The sequence below is a fragment of the Xiphophorus couchianus genome, chromosome 21, assembly GCF_001444195.1.
Source record: "Xiphophorus couchianus chromosome 21, X_couchianus-1.0, whole genome shotgun sequence".
Classification (NCBI taxonomy): domain Eukaryota; kingdom Metazoa; phylum Chordata; class Actinopteri; order Cyprinodontiformes; family Poeciliidae; genus Xiphophorus; species Xiphophorus couchianus.
The window spans coordinates 18,733,850-18,758,129 of record NC_040248.1 but is presented as its reverse complement, the minus strand read 5'-3'; the positions used below and the strand labels follow the sequence as shown (position 1 = coordinate 18,758,129).

The 24,280-nt window shown below is 40.9% G+C and overlaps 1 protein-coding gene across 1 annotated transcript; it reads right to left on the bottom strand.

The window, feature by feature from the left end:
* Positions 1-284: 284 nt before the first annotated feature.
* wdr37 (WD repeat domain 37) lies at positions 285-24,280 on the bottom strand. The gene is made up of 14 exons (XM_028005887.1): positions 24,022-24,280; positions 21,882-22,174; positions 18,491-18,587; positions 18,302-18,397; positions 17,469-17,533; positions 12,907-13,045; positions 12,734-12,805; positions 12,541-12,585; positions 12,317-12,393; positions 11,066-11,300; positions 10,341-10,482; positions 4,253-4,387; positions 3,489-3,603; positions 285-3,400 (listed from the first exon to the last, which is right to left on the bottom strand). Exons 2-14 carry the CDS (start codon positions 22,032-22,034, stop codon positions 3,269-3,271), a joined length of 1,503 nt encoding a protein of 500 aa, XP_027861688.1. The 5' UTR covers positions 22,035-22,174; positions 24,022-24,280; the 3' UTR covers positions 285-3,268.

Below are 24,280 nucleotides of genomic sequence, written 5' to 3'. Positions count from 1 at the left end.
CCTTAAACTAATTCAAGAGCTGCGATGGAGCCTCTGAGACCCTAAACATCTCTTAGATGTACAAGTGTTTCCCTATTTTGATGTTTTAAGAGAAACCTTAACCCGAAAGACGGTTACGCTTACATTGCTCTTAATGAGAAAGAATCCTTATGAACAGACATCAGTAGTTCCAGGTTTGCAGATGAATAAATATATAATTTTCTGAGAGATACCAGCCTCATTGAAGTGAATCAAAACGTGTGGGATGAATAAGATGAGAGAGACGCGGCAGTAGCAAATGGAAATCACATCTTTTTTTTTTATTGGAAAGTGTCAGGGAGAAACAGCCATCACAATAAAGTATGCAAAGATGATCGCATAATGAAGTTAAGCGAATATAAATTCACTACAGTGAGCCAAAAGCTGATCCACTTTAGAAATGTAGATTTTACTCCCGCAGTCTGGCTGTAATTTAATGTATCAATCTGACGATCTGATTTCCTCCAGGTTGGTTATTCAGAAGCGCTGCGTTTTCTGAACTTACCGTTCCGCCGGCGGAGTAATGGGAGGCCGATAGCACCGGGCACGAGGCCCCACCGCTACCCCAACGAGAGACACGGACAAAGCAAACCTGTCTGAAGTACAATTACTTATTAAACATGTGGAGGAGCCACAGACGGATGAAAGTCACACGCCGTCCTCGATGCAGTAGTAAGGCATTTTAATTCAGGTCCAACATTTTTCAGGTTCATGCTACTTTACAATGTGATCCTGGTTCTTATTGTTGGAGGAAACAGCAGTGGCGTGTGCGTTCTGAACACACGGGATCTACACCGGTCACATGTACAGGCAGTTTTATGGAGTTTTACAGCACTGGAATAAGTTAAACATCTGAAGGAGATAATAAAAAAAAAAACAGCATGACTTCAGTTCAGGACATTGCACATGTAACATACAGCATGTTTCAGGAATCGGGTGGAGCACAGTACCCTGCTGACGAAACTCCAGTGTCTTTTAAAGACACAGTCACCTGGTTTAAAACCAACATCACCACTCTGTGAATGAGTAACATTAAGGAGCTGAGTATTGCTTCTGTTTCTTTTTTGTGTTAAAAACAGACAGATAGGTGCAACACAGCACAGAGCTGAAAACCACTGAAGCACACACACACACACACACACACAGCAACCACATCGGTTCACTTTGGGCTCATGACTTAACAGCAACACAATTTCTGAGGTGGCAAAATGAGGAGCGAGTCCAGTTCAGGTCAGAGGTTTACATACGGCCATCGTGACGTTGCTGTCGGCGTGAATGTTTTTATTTTGATGGTTTTTAGCTGCTGATAATTCAACATCCAACTTCAGTGAGTTTTTAAAAACAAGAGTGCAGAAGTTTGAATTTGCAGTATTGTTAGGAGCAAAATATTTGGTCAATGGTCACAAAGAAATCTGCACCTGAACTACATGTCTTTGTAGCAATTGATACTCTGGCATAATCCTGGTTGGATTATTTTATTATGACGGATTATTTTAGCTCGTTTGGTTTCCTAGCATCAGCCTGGCTGTTAAAGCAGCAGAATGTAAACTTATAGAAAATATGTTGGGTTTGGTGATAGTCTGTTAAGAGTATTGTAACAGTATAATATGAGACGGATAGTCTTAATAAATAAATTTTTAAAAAATGCAAAAAAAAAACCCAACAAGCTCTTATAGCCATCTGCAAATTGAACTGCTCCTAGTCAAAAACAACCAGCGCTGTCAAGTTCGTCTATTTGCTGCTCAGTGTGCTAATGGTGGAGAAATACCTTACTGTTCCTGGAAAACTATTTATATTTCATCATAGTAGCAATGCTAACTAGCTGTAGCATTTATGACAGGCTATGTTGGGGGGAAACTTGCTGTAGTTTAGCAATAGGGAAGGACATAAGCAGCGCATACATGAGCTTGACTGACAGTGCTAAGACTCTCCTCCAGGCTCTGATTGGTTGTTGTGTTGGCTGCAGAAACAGTGGGAGAAGGTGGATTATCTGGCTCATGTTATACTCTCACAACATAGCAAAAATTTAAACAAATATGTAAAAAACTTTTTTTTAAAACAAATAGGTATATACTGCAGCTTTAAGCACAGATTGGGATCGTTGCCTTGGTGAAAACCCAGTTGCGTCCATGTTTGGAGCGAGCCACTGTTCAGCTGATGTGAAGTCTCCAAATACGTTTCAACTCAACCTGTGACTCATCTGAGAATATCTGTGGCTGCCTTCATCGTCGATGGTCACCGATATCAAACTACCATCACTGTGGACGGCGGCGCCTGGGCCTCGTTGGGTCTTGGGTTGTTCTTCAACATTCTGACTGATTTCCTTCCACATGATGGTGAAGATTTGGCTCAACTCAGATACAACGGAGTGTTCAGACCAGATGATAACTGGATAGAGCCGATTGGTGTACAAACAAGTCAAACCTCTGTCCCTGACCTGCTTCAATGCAGAGTTTGTGCTGGGAAACTATCATCTGCCCATGTGGTGTCAACGACTTTAAAAAGTCTCTGTAAATCCAAGCTAGCGCCCCCAAATGTTGTTTTTAAAAACCCTTCATCCTGCTCTACTGCTTGACGACCGTACGCAAACTTATGTGGGCCCCTAGCGCAGCAACACGTTGGGTTTTCTAATGACTCTCACAGACAGCTGGAGTATCAGTGGACTGGTTAAATGCCGTCGTTTCCCCATTATTGCTTCGCTCTTCAACAACCTCTTCGTCTTGCCAGAATAAACCTCCGTCTATATATTAAAAAATCTCCTATGTAAACAAAGAACAAGGCAAGTAACAGAAAGTGAGATCTGGAAACACGAAGGCTAATCACGGACTGAAGAGAGGAGGCGGGGGTCCGGATCTCTGTCTGCCGAGCTCTCCGTTTGACGTACGTCGCGATATGTTTGGTTCTGTGACAGGAAACGCTCTGGTAGGATAAAGACATCTCAAAGCTCTGCCATATTTAACAAAATTGCACCTCCCAGAAGGCGGCTAAGACACTGAATCTGTCACTTAATCAGGCCACAACATCTTATATACATACTCTACAGATTGTTCTCCGACTGCTTTTGAAGCAACGTCTGGAAACCGAGGTCGTCTAGCATGCAGGAGAAGCTATTTGGCAAAAAAACAAAACAAAACAAAACAAGGTGATGCGAGCAGCCGCCTGCACACACACAAAACCGAAAATGTACTTCCACACAGAAATGGCACAAGTCACAGTCCATGCTAAATAAAAAGGGCAGATTCTGGATGGGTCACTTCTCCTGCAGCAGGGCGGCGATGTTGATGTTCCAGCCGATGGCCTGCCGGTCGAAGCCGCAGGTGAACAAGTTGCAGGCCTGGTTCTCCTCGTTCCACGCCGTGCAGCACACCATTCGCCTGTGACCCTGCACACACACACACCACACAGAGATATTTATGAAGGTTTTTGTGATGCAGATGTGATTCCTGGTCCCTCTTTCGTCCTCTCCTTACCATCCGGTTGCTGCGTGGAAGTCGGGCCAGCCTCACCCCGCTCATGTCGAACAGGCGGACTTGTCGATTGTCGTGCGGCAGGGCGATGATCCTCTGGTTGGCCGAGACGCTTATCCTGAAACGTCACACAACATTGCACTGTAAAGCAGATCTCTGGGGAAAAAAGATCTAAAAGATTACATATATATATTTTTTTTTTTTAAACTAAGAGTTTAAAAGTTATTCCAAGGGTCACAAATTCCCATCCGAGCCGAAAAAATAAAAACGAGCGAGAAACGATACATCGCAGGGACAAAATAAAGGGATGAAAAGTTGGAAAACGGATTACAATTCATGATGTTTTCAGTTTTTAGTCTCGATTTAAAGGAACTCGGTGTTTCAACAGTTTTCTTAGATTTTGTTTCAGATTGGAGGAGCGTTACAAACTCGATGCTTACATCAGACTGCTGCAATTAAATTGAAACGGATCTAATAAAAATACAACAGTGAACAGGAAATGAAATTTGACTTCTTATTTCTTTAAACAAAATCCACACTTCTGAAAACTCGGAGATATTTTCACCTTTTTTATTATCTATACCTACACCCACAAAAAAAACAAAAAAAAACTATAGCAGATGTAAATATTAATATCAAACTTCATGCTAAACAGACATAATGCATTAATAATCTGCGACTCTCCCCAAAAGAGACACACTGCTGGGTCTGGTCCTGGATTACACGCTACAACATGACAAGTTCTAAAATCGACGCCTTTCACCCACCTGTTGACAGCCGAGTCGGTGCGGATGGTTGCTATGGGCGACCGCATGTTCTTCAGGTCCCACACCTTCACGGTGCGGTCGTCGCTTCCCGAGACGACGTTGTCCCCCACGGTGAAGACGGCGGACGTCACGGTGCTGCAGAAGCAGGACAGAGCGGGACGGTCAAGACAGGAAGACGAGAAAACACGTCACTTATGAAGCAAAACGCAGAGGAAACCTCGCTTTAGACCTCAGTCCTTGAAGAAAGGGTGGATCTCTCGCTTGTCAGAATGCGACAGCTGTAAAAAAATTACTCACAAAACGTGTTTGGGATGCAACAAAGCTATTTTATTGTAATATAATCAAATCAAATCACATCTGCCATATTAGGACATGTTTTCTTCCCTTTCCTGTTTTGAAGACTAGCTAACAGGCGTCTCATTTTTTGACCACAGGTAAACAGGAGGTGATGGATCGATGATTACAAGTTCCTTTAAATCCTGATCTACTTCGGGGGGAGAGGGAATAAAGCAAAAAATAAATTACAAATAAGCTACGAATACCTTTATTTTACAAGATATGTTGGGGTGAGAGGCAGAGTACTTCCCTTTTCCTTATTATTTAAAAGTATATATATATATATATATATATATATATATATATATATATATATATATATATATGTGTGTGTGTCTCTTAGCATAGCAAAACAAAAAACAACAAAACTATTATTCATTACCAGCAACACAAAATCTGCGCTTACAGCGTTTGGTTCACATAGTTTTTCGTCCTCTTAGGCTTCCAATATCACAGTCTCAATATTTTCTTCTTCTTGATGTGATGAACATGAAACCACAGATTCCATTTCTATAAAGAACTGAACGCAAACAAGCTTCAGAACTCGGCTATCGGATCCATTATTTGTCAAGACTGAATTCCCTTCATCCCTTATTCATTCCAAAGGGAAAATGAAATGTTGTCGTAACTCATGTCGTCTAATTATCCTCAAAGAGCCGCAGCGCATGGCGATGCTGTGGGTGTGAAGGACCTCCGGTCAGACCTGTTACACACAACTGTCCGAACTGAGAGGGCAGGAACCAGAGGGAACGTTTGTCCAAACGCGCAGCAGTGAACCCGAAAAATTAGAAACAAAAAGTCTAAAACATAAAGAAGAAATCAGACCTGCAACAACTTGCTTATTCTTATACGTTCGTGATTTTGTTCACCAACACAAACGTTCGGCTTTTGGTCCCGTCCATTCATGGAGTGAAATGTACAAAAAGAAAAGAAAAAGAGGGGAATAATTATAGTAAATAGTGTTCCATCACACCTCTCCTTCTTTTCAGCTTCACCATCTAGTCTGTCCTGCTTAAATGAACCACCCCCTTAATTCAAATTGACATGGCATCACGGGCTAATTAGGCACCCAAACCTGGCCCCATCACAGGGGCCAGGTTTGGGGCTCAAGGAAAGTGCTGCGCCGACACAGGCGCCTCCTGACTTTGAAGGGTACAGCCCAGCTGGGAATACAAGCGGCGTGGAGGGGATGATGGGAGGTGAGCACGCAGCGTAATCAGACAAGGTAATTGATTATAAGGTTGATTAAGGTTAAAGGGTTTCTCACGACGACGGTGAGGAAGGAAAAGGGGGGGAAGAAGGAGTTCGGTGGTACTTAATGCTCGGCTGGTCTCTGACAGCCAAGGTCAAGAGACTGAAAGACCCGAGGAAAAAAAAATACAAATGTGAAAGTGTCTCACTGACAGTAGTGGAGAAAAAGTGAGATTTTTAATTTTTTTTAAATATTGTATATACCAAAAATTCATGCAATCCTGTCATGCAGGAATTTCTAAACTGAATCAAAGCTGAGTGCATTTTACTGCTGGGAGTCCAATACGAGTTTTATTTGAGTAAATTGCGGCGTCTTAATTGCTTAATTGCAGGAACTGCATTTTAATCAAACCCTATACACTGACCTATACAATAAGTAGACAAATGTACAAAGTTGTTTATGTTTTCAGTCTGTTGTTAAACCTAAAAATGAACTCCCAGAGGGCCAAAACAAGCTTGTGCGTCAGATTTATGGGTGTTTTTGATTGTGTTAAAAACACACTAAAAAATATCTAATTAAATAAACAAAATTAACATGTTAAAGGTCACTGCCCAAATGGATTTAATTGGGATTCTATGCAATAGATGAAGAGAAAGTCTTGGACAAGTGAAGAAGAGCAACCCGCAGCATGATGCTGCCATCACCATGTGTCAAAGTAAATATAGTTTACTCAGGCTGATGTGTGGTGATGTTTTCTTTATTTGCCCTAGATGGCCTTTTGCATATAGACATGCAAACCGTTACTTCTCTAATAGATTATCTTAGCCTGGTCAGTTTGGGTTGCTTAAACTGTTTGACAACTCACTGACCAAATTTAATCAAAAATTTTATTTTTTTTTCTTATGGCAATTTAAAGTTTTTGAAACGTTGAGTTTTTAATTCCTCAGGACGAACGGAGTATTTATATCTACTCTGATGTCGAATCATATGGATCTTAAACTGTTGGTATTTAAAGATAAAAGCTAAAGGTGGAAATGAAACCAGTCAGATGGAGACTAAGTGCTTTTGCAGCTTTGTGTTAATTCTCCAGCGCTGCAGCAAAGCTGACGGTCCCTGAGTATTCCTCAGGAGAGACGAGATATCAGATCTGCCTCTTAACACACACACACACACACACACACACACTCTCTCTCTCTCTCTGTGGAGCGCAATCAGAATGTCTGAGGAAGCCGTCGACGAGAGGGGAGACAAACCCGACATGGCATCCCGTTTGTAGAGCAAGTGCGCTGTCGTTTCTCGTTTGCTCTCGGCCGTTTTGTTAGCTCGCGCGCCGTTGTCATTACACTGCAATTATGGCGGGGTGGTGGGACGGAGGGTGGATGCTGCACTTTTAGCCGCCGCGCTCCGCTGTCAGCCAGCGTTAGGCGTAATTGCCGGTGAAGGCGGTGGAAACGAGAGGCTTTCACGCCCCTCTTCCCTCCTCCGGCTCTCAGCCTGCGCTGCCTCTATTAAACCGTTCTCATTCATCTCTGCGACTGCAGCTTTTCAAAAGGAATGCTGCCGTGTTTATGTCAGTCATGTTGCAACATTATGCCATAAGGAAGATCCTGGGAAACGAGAGAGAGAGAGTGCAGCGGACGTAGCTCGCAGCTAACAAGTAGCGACAAACTGGATCAGGAAGTGACCTTTTAGGACCCAAAGGATGGATCCAACCTGTGCCCAGTCTAAAATATCAACTTTATTTAAGAATTTCTACCTGACTGGGGAACATAAACAGAAATTCATCAGCATCTTTAATGGGAGAGGCTAAATCTGCTGCATTTTACACATTTTATTACAGCACATTTCAGACTACTTAAATAAAAAATAAAGGGACATGATTGAAGTTTCGAACATTTCTGACGTTTCGAACTCAAGATGAACCATCTGGTCCTCATCCAAACTTTACGTGGAGATATTAGAAGCTGCTTCTTCTTCCCCGAGCTACTTCATGTATTTTTGGTTTAAATATAAGAAGGACTAAAAAGACTACAAGCCGTGATGATTATGGCTTCCAGATCATTAAACTCCACAATGTCTCAAAATTCGAATGTTAAATCTATTATTCAGATGAGTAATGACGTTTTCTGCTGATTTTTTATTTAACCATTTAAGCCTTTTTTTAAACACAGTATTAGAAATACATTAAAAGATGCAAACAAATAATTAAATTTTATTTTAAATAAGAAAAACTAAAATTTCATCGTCTAAAATGCAGCAATAGCATTCCTTTATCATTTATAGATTTCTTGATTAATATTTCCATTAACGATTAATAATCAGTGAGGTAAAGGTCGCCTATAATAGGAGATTTTGCTTCTTTTTTTTAAGAATACAGAATTTGAACCAGGTGAAGCTAAAACTATGTCATGTGAGGAGTTCTGGTCGGACATTTTTACAGACAAAAAAAAGCATTTTGTTATGTTAAATGCAAAATATTTTTATGTAATATTTTACATTTTTTGTACAGTTTTGGCTCAATTACTGAATTAGTTGACGATCATGTCAATAACTGATTCATCATGATTAATGCGATTCATCATTTCGGCCCATTTCAGAACTTTTTCACAATAATGTAACTTTTTTAGATGTACATGTGGATACATTTCCCCTCTCTTTTTACTGGCATCTTTTTCAAATTACCACACATAATAAACTCATTAATAGACCTGCCGCAATAAGCAATAAGTCAATTGATAGCCTAATAACTTAAAATGAATTGTCTAATTTCAATTTGAATGATTTATTATTTTTATTTTTCTACCAAAAACTGGATGACAAAAGTCTTCAGTGTGGTCTCATCTAGCCTTTTATTGAAGGACAATTTTGTTTACAGAGACTAAATAATTTACTTTATTTGTTGTTTCTGTTGTTCTGTTTGTTTATTTTTGGACATTGAAAATCTCTTCCAGTTCCATTGTTAAATATTTGTTAGAATTTATAGTTTATTGATCTTAAAGAATATGTTCTAGCATAATTATGCTATTAGCACTATATTACTTGAAAATGGTGTCAAAACAACAATACTATTGTTTATCGCAATGACGTCTGGGACAATTTATCATCCAGCAAACTTTGCTATTTATGACAGGCCTACTTCATTAAGCCTACAGGTCAGCTTACAGTATTCAGACGGACAATTCCTACAATTAGCAGCAGTAAAATGAAGCCTCAACCTGCTCCAAGTTAGCAGTTGAATAATACAGTAGAGTTAATTCAAGCACATGATTATTTAAAAAGCAGCAGATGAATGAGTTTTGTTGCTTCTAAAACAGAAATCTGTGTCGTATTTACAGGTTTTGGTGGGTTTTGGTGCTTTGAACACATCAGGAAGGGCGAGAGGCTAAAGAGGCCTCATGGGAAGGACATAAGGACGGAGGAGAGGAGGCAGGGATGTTAACTGTGAAACACTGGAGTCTAATCTCATTACTGCAATTGTCTATGGGAGGGAATTAGTCTGGGATCTGCTGGAATTATTCATGTTGGGATTGTACGTAATGAGCTCGACGTAATCCCTCGCCTGCAATCAAAGGCTGCCAGAGAGCAGCAGCCAGCGGACGCGTGTAGGCATGCGCATAAACACACACACGAAAACACTACCCCCCCCCTTACGGATTTTAAAGAGCAGCGCGGCTGAAAGCCACAGACGAGCCTGACAGCCGTCGCTTTGAAACGGGCGGCTGCAATTGAGTGTTAACAGCGAGCGAAGAGCCAAATTACACAGAGTGGGGGGATTAGCACTGAAACGGACAGATAAATGAGCAGGAGAGCGGGGGAGAAGGAGAGGTAGTGATAGGAAACAGAGACGCAAACTGTCGGCGTGAAGAGAAGTGCTCAGTAATGAATGAAAGGCAAGTGGAGGATTTGGCTTAGAGCAATAAGGTCTGCAGATTAATGCTAAAGGAAAGAGGAAGAAGGGAACTGGAGGAGGAGACAGCACCACCTAGTGGACACTTGGCTGCAAATTGGCCGCAATGAAGGTTCAAAGTTTGAAAGTTTGGTAACACTTTATATGACGGGGTGTGCATAACTGAATCACATAATACTGTCATAAACTTAATATAACACCTGTTATGGACATGAAGGAGTCTTCATAAATGGTTATGGCTGTTGCCATGAAGTGTCACTTGGTAAATAATGACACTTTGAATGCAAAGTTGGCAATTTTAATGGACTTTTTATGCTAATTTTAGTACAACTTTACATTCAAAGTGTCATTATTTACCGAAAGACACTTACTGACAACAGTCAAACATTCATGAAGACTAATACATGTTCATAACAGGTGTTATGTCATGTTTATGACAGTGTCGTGTCAGTCTTGTGCACACCCCTCAAAATAAAGTGTTACCAAAAGTTTGGGCTGCAGGCAAATGGATGTGTGGAGGAAATGGGAGGACTGACTCTCAAACCCTGAAGCCACAATAGAATACAACCCCCCCCCCAAAAAACACAAAAAAACAAGAAAATACAACCTGTGAGAGAGAGAGGGAGGGAAAAAAAAGAAAGATGTGGACTCACTCTGTGTGTCCCTGGAAGACGTTGACGGAGTGGATGGACGGGTCCCTGAAGTCCCACAGTCTAAAGGTGGTGTCCCTGGATGAGGTGACCACCAGGCGCTGGGTGGGGTGGGTGCAGCAGTGGGTCAGCTCCTGGTCATGACCTGAACAAACACCAACAAAATGATTTCCGACAACAGATTCCCGTCTGGCTTTTCTGTCGTTTCTGTGAGCGCACACACACAGAGGCTCACAGAGGTACTCGCACCCCGTAAACCGCTTGGCTTTTGGTAACATTACAGACACACACTTCAAAATCTTTTATTAGGATGTGGATGATTATAAATCAACAAAAGTTTTTTTTTAACATTTTCAGAATCTGAAATCCGTTTCTCTCATTTGTTTTCAGCCCTGTTCACTAATCTTTCCATCATTTCTAACCCACTTGCTCGTTTCTGCTAAGAGAACACAGCAAAAACACAAAATCTTACCAAGTATTTTTGGTCCAGTTTCTAGTGCAAATCTTACAAACATAATACTGTCATAAACTTAATATAACACTTGTTATAGACATGTTTTCTCTTATTTACATTTCCTTGAACAAAAGCTAAAGAGGCCACGAACAGAACATTTTGTCCGCCGTCCAACTGAATCTTCCACTCAGGATTGAGTGTCCCGTACAGAATGTATCCACTAAAACATTTTCCCTCTGCTGTACAGTGACCCAAACCACCAGACAGTTCATACCGGTCAGAGTGTGAACCAGTTCGGACGTCTCCACCTCGTACAGGTTGGCGGCGCGGTCCCACGAAGCCGTCACCACCTGTCGGCCCCCCACCAGCCAGTCGGCCGCGATCACCACGCCCTGGTGGCTCTTCATGGTTGCTGTGGCAACCCGGACCGTGGGGACTTCAGTGGGACCGTCTCCGTCCACCTCGCCCTCTTCTCTGTCGGATGAATCCTGGTCGTCGTCGCATGGAGCCTGCAGAAGGACAAGATACAGTTGGAAGCAGATGTGTGTGTGTGTGTGTGTGTGTGTGTACACACAGTGAACAGACTAAACCTCCCTGGTTTTCGGTCAGTTATTGTCCAAAACTATTTCTGGGTTCAAAGACAGAATAATGAGAGAGAAATGTTTTGGGGGTTTTTTTTCCACAGATTTTTAAATTATTGTTTTACATTCATCAAAAAGAGGAATTTAACTAAAACAAGACTGCTATTGATCTTAGTGTATTCCTCCGTTTGTTTATTACACTTTTTAAAAATACTGACGGGTTTATTCAAAACATTTGACTTCACTGGAGACGCCTGTGGATATTTTGTATGGCTATATCTCAAATACAAGGCAAAAAAAGAGGAATCAAAATAAATCAGTTAATACATTTGAAAGAGAATTGTGGACAATTTCCAAATATCCAAAGGCGCTATTTTAATCTGTTCTAGCAATTAAAAGCAAGCATAAACACAATAGGAATAGCAATTATTCACCTTAATTTTTGGAGACATATTCGGTGGTGTGATGAAACTAAACCGAGTGTTTGGATTTTGAACTTACCCATGATAGGCACAAAAATAGCTAGTTAGCAAGGATAAATTAGCAGATACTTAGCAGTAGCAACGTAATGAAGTCTGAACGCGATGGAAACTGTTGCCTTATGCAAAATCCCATGAGGAAAAAAAAAAACAACAAAAAACCTGCCGTTACCTGTCGATAAACATAATTAAGGCAAACTTTTAAAAGAAAACAAAAAAGAAAAACTTAGACATTTTAAGGCCTTGATTTTAGAGACGTGAATTTAAGACTTTAAGGATGCAGTTAAACGCAATTCTACTAAGCGAGTTATTATCAAACAGAAATAAAAAGATTGTGCGTCTTTCTCCAAGTTTTAGGTGAATATCTGCTTCCAAATGTACGCCAGAAATAAGAAGCTCTCAGCTCGCGCCCTTGAAATCTTTTTTTTTTGCTTGTAGCAAAAATCTCAGTCCGAAGCTACTTACGCTGACATCTGGCGGCGGCGGCGGCGCCGGGAGCTGCACCATGTAGCGCCAGATGTGAGCCATCTGGTCTCCGGAGGCTGAGCGAAAACACAAAGAAAAGCTCGTCAACACAGATTCCCGCCCACTTACTCCTGGAGACGGCAGGAAATATCAAAACCTGTTGACACAGATTCTGTTTAAATCTTTAAAAAAAAAAAAAATCTTTTATGAATTCAGATCCATACCTGTGAGTGCCATCTGCTCGGTGGGGTGAAATTTGATGGAGTTGACTGCAACAGAGATGAAAAATCATGAAAGTTTCAGATCTTCTTCCAAAAGTGACAGAAAGATTATTTCTTATGCATAAAGAAGGACGATAAAGCATAACAAATTCTTTTTTATATATATATATATATATATATATATATATATACATACCTGATCCTGCATGGCCTGCATACCTCAGCAGACATTTCCCCGTCTCTATGCTCCACAGCAGAGCTGAGTGATCTGTCAGGACAGAGGACAGGAAAATTAGATCATTTCAACTTCACGGAGATTTAAGCCAATCTGGCTCGAAGAAAGAGGTTCCTTTTGGTTGAGTCGTGTACCGGCAGAGGCGGTGCCGAGCACCACGGGCTGAGTCCGGGTGACGCTGAGGTCCCAGATGCCGTCCCGGTGGCCGACGTACTCCTTGAGCAGCTGGCACAGGGCGCGGGAACCGGTGGTGGCTTTGAAGCTGGAGACGATCTGCAGAGGAGAGGAAGAGACAAGGGACTGATGAACAGAAGAAAACGAGTTTAGAATCTGCATACAGTGCAACCATTTACAGCACCTTGAAAAAGTATTTGTAGACCTTAAATCTATTGAAAGGTTAGGGTAGTATTGGTTATTTATCAATGTTATTTTTGAATTTCCTTCCCCCCCTTTCAGAGTCATTCATTGCTTCTTGCTGGCCTACCACCATAAAAGACAAAACAGAAGTTAAAAGTGGTGTACATACTTCTCAGAGTTACTGTATGGTTACACATATAGTGCATGCACCATCAAAAAACAACACACAAAACAACACACAAACAAGCATTTGTAATTGGATTAGTTGAGCTGCATATTAATACTCAGACTAAACCGTTGAACTAAACAGACTAAACTAAAGAAACCATTGATTTAACAGATAACTGTTTATGTGCTGAATACATTTTGATTGCACTGTGTTGCTTTCTGCAAAGCAGAACAACAGATAAGATGGTGTTTGGTATGTAGGGCAAAGTTGGTCACCTTCTGTGGGTAAAGGTCAGCTTTGCAGCTTTTTCCACTGCAGCAGGTTAACTTTAGATCAGAGCCTGGTGAAAAAACCTAAAATCAGCTCTGCTGCACCCTCACAGACGGTGACGGCTATAAACGCATTTCGAAGACTTCTGCTTCCCGTGGCGTTTCTAACGAGATCAGATCTGCACACGCGAGCTGGAGTTCTTCAAACATCAAAACCCCGTTAACCTATTCTACTCCAAACTCTTAAACAGAGAAAGCCGAGTGTGCGCGCCTGACTTTTCTGATCTCAAATATTAACGTCGGCTCTGCTTACGCGGTAGGAGCGCCAAATAAGACGGGCACATGTCTAAAAATATCGCGTGCTCTGGTTGTGCGTCGGCCTTTGCTGCTGCAGGGCCCCCACACAGAAACAATCTCAATAGGAAGGTTTGGCTTCTATTTTCACGGAGCCGCAACAGCTGAGGCACATGACAAGATCAGCAGGCTTCTATCCCCGGCAGCTGGCCCACACAGAACCAATTAAAAAAATAATAAAAAAAACAGAAGAAGCAGCAGCAGCAGCAGCAGCAGCAGCATGGGTCATTCTGATTAAAAGTGACCAGGCAGACCAACAAACCCAGAGTTAGTGCGTATTATTAGTTTTAACCCAGTTCAGTTTATTGTAACATTAGATTCAACATTCTGATGCATCAGCTGTGGAATAAATAGCAGACGTGTCTAACAGGAGGTTAATCTATGCTGTCCTCCCTTGATCCCTTGTTCTCTCTTTTTGTTTTTTAGTCTTTTAACTGGATTCAGTTTCTCCATCTAGATCAGGATTTGGTTGCACTCGAAGTAATATATTTATGTTGAGAAGAAAAAAAACAACAAAATACCATTTTGCACAGCTGAGTACAAAATAACAGAATGAGAGAGACTCGGAGCAGTTCTCCCCTGGTCCGATTACCAGTATCTACAGAACCCTCAACTCTCATGAGCAGCCCAGGTAAAGATGTGAATAAAGTATTACAATAAAATAAATCAAACCTTTTAGCTTATTTATTCTTTACGTGGGAATGGGAAACTCTTGTACATAAAAATTTGAGGCAAACCACTGGTGACACTTTCGATCCCTATGAGAGAAATGCAATAAGCATTTTCCATTTTTAAGTATATCAAGGAATGCACGACTCTCCATTCTTCCTGTCGTAAACGTCTGACACTGTACAGAGTCGAATTACACTTAGTTTTCAAAATGGGAAAAAGAGAAGACAACTCTCCACTGAAGCAAAGCACCTGTTGAGCTTCACAAGTCAGGAAAAGAATACAGTAATTCACTTGCATAAATACAGTTAGTATGGAATAACGAAAAGGTTCAATCAACTACAATAATCAAAATGTTTAATCTGCATGGTAACCTAAATCTATACTGTAAGCAACAGTGGCATATCAGGGGAACCAAATCATCGTAAGCATTAGATGCTGCATCTATGGTCAAAAAAAAAAACTGAAAAAAAGTGAGGCAGAACTGGTATGGTTTGGTTCTGTAATGATGTGGACCTGGAACCTCATTGCCTCCAAGAAACATAAAAAAAAAAAAAAGAAAACCCCAAGAAGATTATCCTTCCTCTAGAAAGATCTAGAAAAAAAAAACCATCTTTACCATGGACGCTAAAAATTGTGTCGGGCGCTGGAACATTTTGGAGAAGGTGAAAGAAGAAAGTGAAAGTTCACTTAGCACCACCTTCAGTGCCCCAACATGTCACCTTATTGGTTAAATCTACAAGAAAATAAGACAAAGGTAAAATTGTGGTGGTTCTGTACCAAACTTATCCCAAGAAAAAGGAAAGACTAAGTCATTCCTGCTCAGCAACCTTTGAATTCTCTACAGAAACAACTGCAAGTGAAGACGAAACAAATGCAACGTCAACATTTACCACATAGAGGAAGCAAGCATGTCATTTTATGTTTTATACCTTAAAATTAACAAAAGGTTTTAGACTTTAGAAGAAAACACAAATAAATCATTTAAGGCGTCAACAGTCGTCACCTGTTCACCAGGCATCTTCTGACTTAAATGTTTTTTGTGGGGCTGCGAGGAGCTGAACAATAAACTCAGCATCAGATGAATGCCTGGACATTACATAACGGCGCTCGTACTGTTACTGTACAATGAGTCTTTTAGGGGTTAAAATACGAGGTTTCACTTCCAATTCTTGCTTCTTTAGTCCTGATGATTGGTTGAGAGTATCAGGGTCATATATATGAGTTTGCTTCCTGTGAAAAGTTGAGGTCATTGTCACTTAATGTTGGCTAGAGACGGCCGCTTTCACGCTTCTCTCAAACGACATGCCTCGTGTTTGAGATGCAGGCAGACCTTTGCTTGGCTTTTTCACGTTTAGCTGCTGCTTTGTTCAACAAAAGTGAAATTGAGAATATTAGCGGCAGCAATGAACTGCCTATTCATTTGTGTTTGAGGTTTGCATTTGAGTTTTTGATATGTTGGGGGGGAACCAATCTCTCTTTGGGAATGCTCCCAACATAGGATCAGAACTGAAGGAGTCTTTTGGATGAGAGGTGAACCATCTTTCAGAAGTTCAGCTGCATGCAACGTAAGCACAAAGGATTGGCATCTCCAGAGTTGATTCAGGGAACTTATGTCAACGTCTGTGCTGTGAAATTCCTCCATAATTTTAACCATAGAATAAGAAATATACAACATCCAGAAGAACTTGTTGACTTCATGAGAAATAAAGCAGTGTCCTCCTTGACTAATCAAGTCAAACACCAGCTAAAAATGTCTAAAAAAAAAAAAAAAAAAGTGGTACGGCACAACTGAGTCTGGAGGAGACATACTTGTTTGTTAAGCAACCAATACATTTCCAAAAATTCAGGACAAATCTGGAAAAATAAATAAATAAATCACCTCCACACTTTTTTTGATTAAAGAGAAAAAGATCATTTTAAGCGGTTAAGCTAGCAGCTGTGCTAAATGGTAAAAACTGTAGGCATTTCTTTAATGCAACCAATCCTGATATTTGGACTAATGTGAAGGAAAAACAGCAAAAATCAAAAGCTTTTACTAAAAATGTGCTGCTAACTTTAAGGAAATTTTTAAGCACAATTATTAGTGAAGCTCTTTTGTAATGTCTTACCCTGTTCAGGGGCCGGCCCAAGGCATAAGCAAGGTTCAAACTGTGACCAAAGGTTGTTCATTTCAAAACATACTAGTGAAGAGAATTAAATGGGGTCTTTTTGTAGATTTTTTTTCTTAAAAATAGACTAATTAGTTAAATTCGACTCTCAAATTAATTTGGGCCAGCTCTTTGTTTTGTCATGACTTTGGAACAACAGAAAGGTTTGAAACATTTAGGCTCTAGCGTACAAATAAACACACGTCTTCACCGTTTGGCGGCTGCAGCCGCCAACCGAGTCGTTTCCTGAGAAGGGCACAGAGTGGAAAAGAGACGAGGAGTCAAGGTGAGACTGCAGTTAAGATGCGACTCAGCCAGCAGCCGTCTGCTCAGCGCTCAAACAGAGCATTCAGGAAGTTACCCATGAATCTCCGCCCCACAACTCCCAGGTGGGCACGCTGAAGTTGCGAGCTCCGCCTATTTTGTCCTGGAAGGCGTATAAGCGCTACCCTCGGCAAAAAAATTCAACATTAAAATGTCACTTTGTGGACGTTAATGTGGGGGGAGGGGAAATATATAAAAATAAACAGCATGCATTCATTGGAAGGGATAGACTCTCTCGGTTCACAGTCTAGGATTACGTTCTGACTTTCTGAGGACGTGGAACAAGCTTTTCCACTCCTTCCGTCCCCCTCATCAGAGAAGCTGAATCCTAGCCGCTCAAATATTTACACACGAGAGCTCCGTCGTGCTCGGCGGAGCAGCCCAACATGGCTGCTGCCAGGTACCTTGCTGGTGGAGGCTTTGTAGGTTGTCTTCAGCTTCTGTGACAGCTGACTGGTGCTGTGGCTGGCTGTGTGACACAGACACAGAAAACCCATGAATAAAAACGCCCCAGTGAGTGACAAGCGCTCTGCTTGGTTTCACTGCTACAGAGGCAAGACTTAGAATAACAGAAAAGACACACAAAATCTTTGTTGTGGCGCTCGTCAGGCATCGTAACTCACTGCAATACGTTTTGGGCATAAGATTTACATCACTAAACTACAAACAGTAAGTGCATTTAGTCATATTGTCAAATTTAGCAATATTTACCGATGCTCTTGTTGAACGAATAGTGGACAGAATAGTAAAAATAACATTTCTAATCATTCTGTCTGGGACTTTGTTTTATTTAACATCATTTACTGAAATTAACAGAGACAAGGATAAATCAAAATTCATATAAGAAATGTTTCATTATAAATGGCCACACTTAGCCTGACCTGGTGTCTGCTTTGTAGAACTCTTCAAATAAATAAATACTTTATTCTTATTCCAGTAATCCTAATGTGAAGCAGAACATTTCATGCCAATTATCCTAAATTATTTTCTCTTTTTTTTCTCTAGCTCAACTTAAATGTAGATTGTGTGTAGCTTAAGGCCGTCACACCCTTTTATACAATAACTCAGAGGTAGTTTGTGCTTTTATCTTGATTTATGACAATAAAACTGAAACTTTATGTGCTCCAATAGAGCCTCCCATTTGTTTGAATGAGCTGTGTTGCAAAAAGAGTACAGTACTTGATGTAATTGGCTTGTGAGGATGTATTTTCAAAGACAGCTTGAACAAATGTCGCACCTTTGGCTTTGAGGGCTCCCTTGGTGGGGTCTCCCCCCTCGATGGCCTGTCCGTCTCCAGTCAGACGCTCGTTGAGAGAGTCGATTTCCCGGCGCACTGCGACATGGGCACAGCATTAATGATTGAACGGAGATCGCCGGGTGGTGAATCAGCAACTGAGGCCTGACGGAGGAAGGGAGGTAAACTCACATTCAATGTTTTCAATGTACAGATTCTCAAACTCCCGTTCGATCTGGCCAAACAGGTCAAGGAGGTTGTTCCGCACAGCGAGGGGCAGCTTGGAGTCCTGGACACATGACACACAGATCAAGAGTTAACCAAGATCTTTAATACATCTAAAGCTTGTACACCTTTTGTCATGTTGCTACCACAAATGCCAATGTAGTTTGTTTTTTTCCCCATGAAAACACAAAATAAAATCCCAACAAACAAACAAAATAAGGACTGTATGTAACATGTCCTTCCCAATACTGAAACATGGTGGCATCAGAATCATGATGGATGCTTTTCTTTAGCAGCAAAATTGTTCAGAGTTCATTCAAAGATGAATTAAGCTAAACCAGGGATTTCTGCAAGTTTCACAAAGACAGAAGTTTTTCAAGATGTTATAAATTATTTTTTTAAAAAAAAGGAATGAGCCGTCTTAACTTGGAAATATGAAAGCTAGGACTGGGCAGAATGACTGAAAAACATCATGATACTGTATATACGCATTTTATATCAGTCAGCATTGGTAATTGATTAGTTTGTTATACCGTCAACCTAATGACATCACCTTCCCTTTTTCATCCAGTTTCCTCTTGAGCTGTTCATTTTCTCCTTTAACTCCACCCCAATGTTTTTTGATTTTAGCGGTAATTACGCGCCAAAACACGAAACAGCTCCCACCTCCTAAGGCCTACGGTGTGTACACATTTTCTAGTGGACCGCGCAGACCCCACGCTCACCGTCTGCGGACGGTTGAGATTTCATAGTGCAGCAGTGACTACATTTCTCGTCACAAAATGCCTCAATTTTCCACAAACCGAATGAATACCAGCAAGTTTCATGAGCTGGTCCCGTACCTTAACAGCACAATAGTTCAGAGTTCATTCAGGGTAGTGAGTCAGCTGTGTGAACACGGTTTCCTGTGCGGGGGCTGTACGTCGCCGAGTACGAGTCCGCGGGTGCAAAAACTTGACCTTTGTGCAGACTTATCCAGCGGACGTCGGCGTCAAGTCTGCATTATGTCCGTGGAATACGCCCGAGCATGTTGGGGGCAACATGACACAGCTGTTGCGCATTTTATGCTGAAAGGTTGTTGCTGGGTAACCAGAGAATCAGTAAGTTCAACCTGTCTTTGATAGCGTCTCCTCTGCCTACATCCCCCAGAATGCCGTGCGGTTCTGGATCAGAGTCCAGTGAAATTATCAAAATTACATCGAAGGCGTATCATGATAGATATTTTATTGTTTTATTGTCCAGGCTTTAAACTATGTATCACTTAATAAATGTGCTAAGTTGAAGTTTCCTTAATTATTTGTCCAAACAAGTTTCAGCAGAAACTTAATTATTGTTCATTTAAAAAATTAAAAGGATGGAGAAAATGATAACCGAACAAGAAGACAAATTTAAGATGGAACTAAATGTAATCAATCGTGGAAAATCTGCACATATCCACGACTTTTTAAGGCCTGTAACTTAATCTTTTTTTTGTAAATTCAAGACAAATACAAACCCAGAAAAATCCTAGAAAAACACCTGTTGGGTGTAAAAATCTGAATCTGAGGTGGAGGGTCAATTTTCTGCAGAATAATGAACAACCTGTAAGTCGAAACATACAGCTAGAGCTGCAGTGATTTTGTTTAGTTAAAGCACATTTATGTATTAGAACGAAATGCATTAGAAAATCAGTGGGAAAGCTCGGCACAGTAGCTACAACTTGACATTTGGTAAAACCTGGTGGAGATAATTCCTAAAAATATTGCAACGAGAGTTTTGACTCCAGAGAGTTGAATAGAAATGTACACCACATTTTTCATCCAAGTATTATTTATTTTCTGCCCAGTTTGCAGTTACGTACCATTTCACATCCATCACATAAAATCCTGACGGAATGCATTGACGTTTTCAGTCGTAACCTGATAAAATGCGAGAAACTTCAAGGGTTATAAAGACTTATAAAAAGCTACAGTAACACTTGTAGAAATAGCAGCACAGAAGATAAATGACACACCGCTACCACAGAGAGAAAAAGTGAATGAGTCATAAAATAATAATAAAAAAAAACTAAAAAAAAAAACTTCCCACCCAGCCTGAAGCAGACGTCTCCTGACAAATACAACCAGTGTGGTTACTTTCAATACAAACGGCTGCAACAACAATGACTGCCTTACCTCCATGTCGACCTGCTGCCGGTGCCCAGTTAAATCCAGGTCACCGGTCTCCACCACAGCTCCAATGAAAACGCAAAATGCTACGAGCGTACACAGGGCTGCATCTTAAGATTTTATAACAACCGATTCAAAATGTTTGCCTACCAAAGGCCAGAGTTAGTCATGGTGACGTTAACACCACATGTCACCATGCTCTGGGGTGGGCGGAAGACCTATGAGGGAATAACAGGCGGTTCTTATAAGCTGCTTAGTTTTAGTCTCTTAAACCTGCAGCCTGCTACACACTTTGGTCAATAATGCCAGCATTAAAAAAAAAAGGAGGAGAATAAAACCTGCTCTGTGTTGCGTTTGGGCTCATAAAGCCGCCTGGGCATGTGCAAGTAAACACAGGGCGGCAAAGAAAGGACTGTTGAAAAGACTAATCAGACCCGGACAAAGCGGCTCGTATTAAAACTTGATGAGACGACACGGCGGTGGCAAGCCGAGCTCCGGTTTTAGTGGCTCAAGCCTTACATTTAAGGGAGAAAGTGAGAGCTGAGGCGCACTTTCACCTGTTGCCAATTTCACCTGTTGGAATAAATGATGATTCTGAAATGTGTAACATGGACGTGTCTCACACTGCCGCCGCCTCCTAAAAGTTAACAACTGCTGCGTCCTTAATCAAACAGAGAGTCGTTTTTATTGCCCGAGAGGCAAAGAAGGGGGTAAAAAAAAAAAGTCACCAGAACAAGCTTTAAGGAAGTATCTCCTAAGACAAAAACTCTCTGTCCTTCATTTGTGTGGAAAGCTAAATCAACTCTAGACTTAATTCAAATAACCTGGTTTGACTCCAGAGAGTTAATCACCAACTTTATGGTGGTGGAGGAACGTTACAGTCGATCCCTTTAAATCAGTAACTAAAGGCGTCACCGCCTAGGATGGTAAACGTTCTGTAACGACTGGCGTTAAGTTAGTACGGGTTAAACATTTTCCTTTCCTGAAGGGAACAAACTAAACTGATAGTAGAAAGTAAGTCGTCAATGTTGCCTTACCACAAAACCTTAAAAATGCTGTTAAACAGGCTGGTGCTGCAGAGTCACGGCTGATAAAAAGCCACATAGCGTAGCAATCACTTCCATCTTAACAAAAAAAGGAAAAACTTTCTGACCTCACATTTCAAAACAATAAGACCTAATAAATGTAAGACACCCCCCCCATCCACTGACCTGTCCCTCCAGCATGTCTCCTCTCAGGATGCCCAGTGGCCGGTCCTCTGTGCTGTTGGTGCGCCGGATGGACAAACTATGTGCCTTGCGCTTCTGCTTGGGGTGACGTGCGGCCGAAGCCGAGCCGCTGCTGCCTCCGCCCTCCACAGGCATCTCTCCTATCCCGTGTGAGGCCCTGACCCCGCCCCTCCAACCTTACCTGCTTACAAACTACCTGAGGAGCAGGTCAACAAAGGCCAGGCTCGCCGGTTGGCAGGTGTGTAGGCTGGATTTTGTCACTTGTCACCACCTACCTGTAGGTTTTAAAAAAAAAACTGGGATAAAAATGGTTGTTTACAACTCAGGAGTAGGCCTGTCATAGTAAACAATAAATCGACTAATAGCATGATAAATTAAAATGAGTTCAATAATTTTTATTTGCATGATTTAGCGTTTTTCTTTCATTTCTTCTTTTGTACTAAAAACTGAATGAGAAAAGTCTTCAGTCTGGTGCTTTGGTCTCAACTAGCCGCTTTTATTTTTTACAGAGATTTCATAATTCATTTTATGTGTTGTTTCTATTTTGTTTATTTCTTTTGGATATTCAAAATGTCTTCCAGTTGCAGTGTCAGGTGTTCTTTACAATTTGAGGTTTATTGGTCTTTGACAATGTGCTCTAGCGTTATTAAGCCATTGTCATTATATTGCTTGAAAATGGTCTCAAAACAGTACTATTGTAATACAATTTTTCATCTGGCAAAATGTGTTACCATGACAGGCCTAATCGGGAGGAATTGCCAAGGGAGATGAAATGATCCAATCGGATTCCAAAAGGATAATGTACATGAATTCGAATTTTATAATTTTTTATGGTACTATTGTGATAACGACAAAGATGATTAAAAAATATCTTATTTTTTGTAGGTTGGTTGCGACAGTGTGACAGTATTCATAGCAGCACCAATGCAAATATTGTTCTTGTGTGTGATTTATACCACAACACTGCATACAGTAACTGTATCTAATCATATTTTTTTAACTTGTGGGTGATTTTCAGATTTTTGCAAAGTGAGATTAGATCAGTTTCACATCGGTGCAACCCTAGTAATGATGCGCATAATTCCTGAAGCGATAAACCTGGACATTTTTCAGTTACTGTGTCATAATTTCATTTTAATGTGAAGTATGATGGTAAAGAAACAATTACATGAACTTCCTTAGCACCCACAGAGGCTGACCACAAAGTTGGACCAGAAATCACAGTATCAGGCTTAAAGAAAACCCAACCACAAGATGCATGCATAAAACCTTCATTTAAACTGTGGAACAGAATGGTGGAGGGTCCATAATGTGGACACTTAAGTATTCAAGAGTCAAACTTGACTCGGTCTTTGTGAAAGCAAAAGATTTGGCTGTCAATTGTGTCAATGGTTCCAGCAGCAGCAAATCTGCAACATAATGGCCAAAAAAGCAAAAGATAATCCAGGTGCAGAAACGGCCTACGACGTAAATTAACCTGAAGGAAGTTGCTGTAAAGGAAGGGCGTTAAAGAGAACTACTTCCCCATTTTGACTTTGTTTCATAAAAAGACCTAAGCTTTTTTTATTGTGCGTCGTGAAACATAACACAAATCCCCAGAGGACTTATCACTGTACATCTATTTTCATGTAATAATTTCACAGCCACGACCTGACATTAAACATTGTGGGATAACACCATGCTACGAAAAAAGAGAGAGATACAACTATGATTTAAAATAACTGAATATCCCTCCAGTCGTTGAGTAGCCGGATGAAGGTCCTAATAATGTCGCACAATCTGATGGGTCACAGAATTTAATGTCACACCGGTCAAACCCTAAAGCTCCTGTTAAAAGACAACCTGACCTTTGCTAAAACATTATCTGCTTATATTTAGAGTTCATACGACGTTCAGCTAAACAGTGGAGGTCATTATCGAGATATTGTCGTTTTACTTCAACAACCCGACCGAGGACAGCAAAGCAAATACAAGCCAAGCACGGAAAACAGAAGTATGGCGCGGGATAACATACATCATTTTAGACAATTTCCCCAAAGCTATACAGGTTACGTTCAAACCTAGTAGTCCAATACTTGAACTCCAATATTTGTATATGTGTAGAGGTTATTCTGTCACTCACCAATTCTGCTGTGTTCCTGATTTCAAAAGCATCTTCCAGCAGCCTTGAGCTGTACAAGCTAGCTTAAATAGCCGCTGCCACATATCACCTTCATGGCTGCTGGGAAAGTTGAGCGGACTTTATAATGAGCGCCTGTTAATTTACAATTTCCGCCAGGTTATACTAGTTTAACACTAAACATTAAAGGGACGTCATTTATTTTAAATAGTCTTATTTTAATTACAAAATTTGACACATCGCATATTAAAAAGTGCTTCCG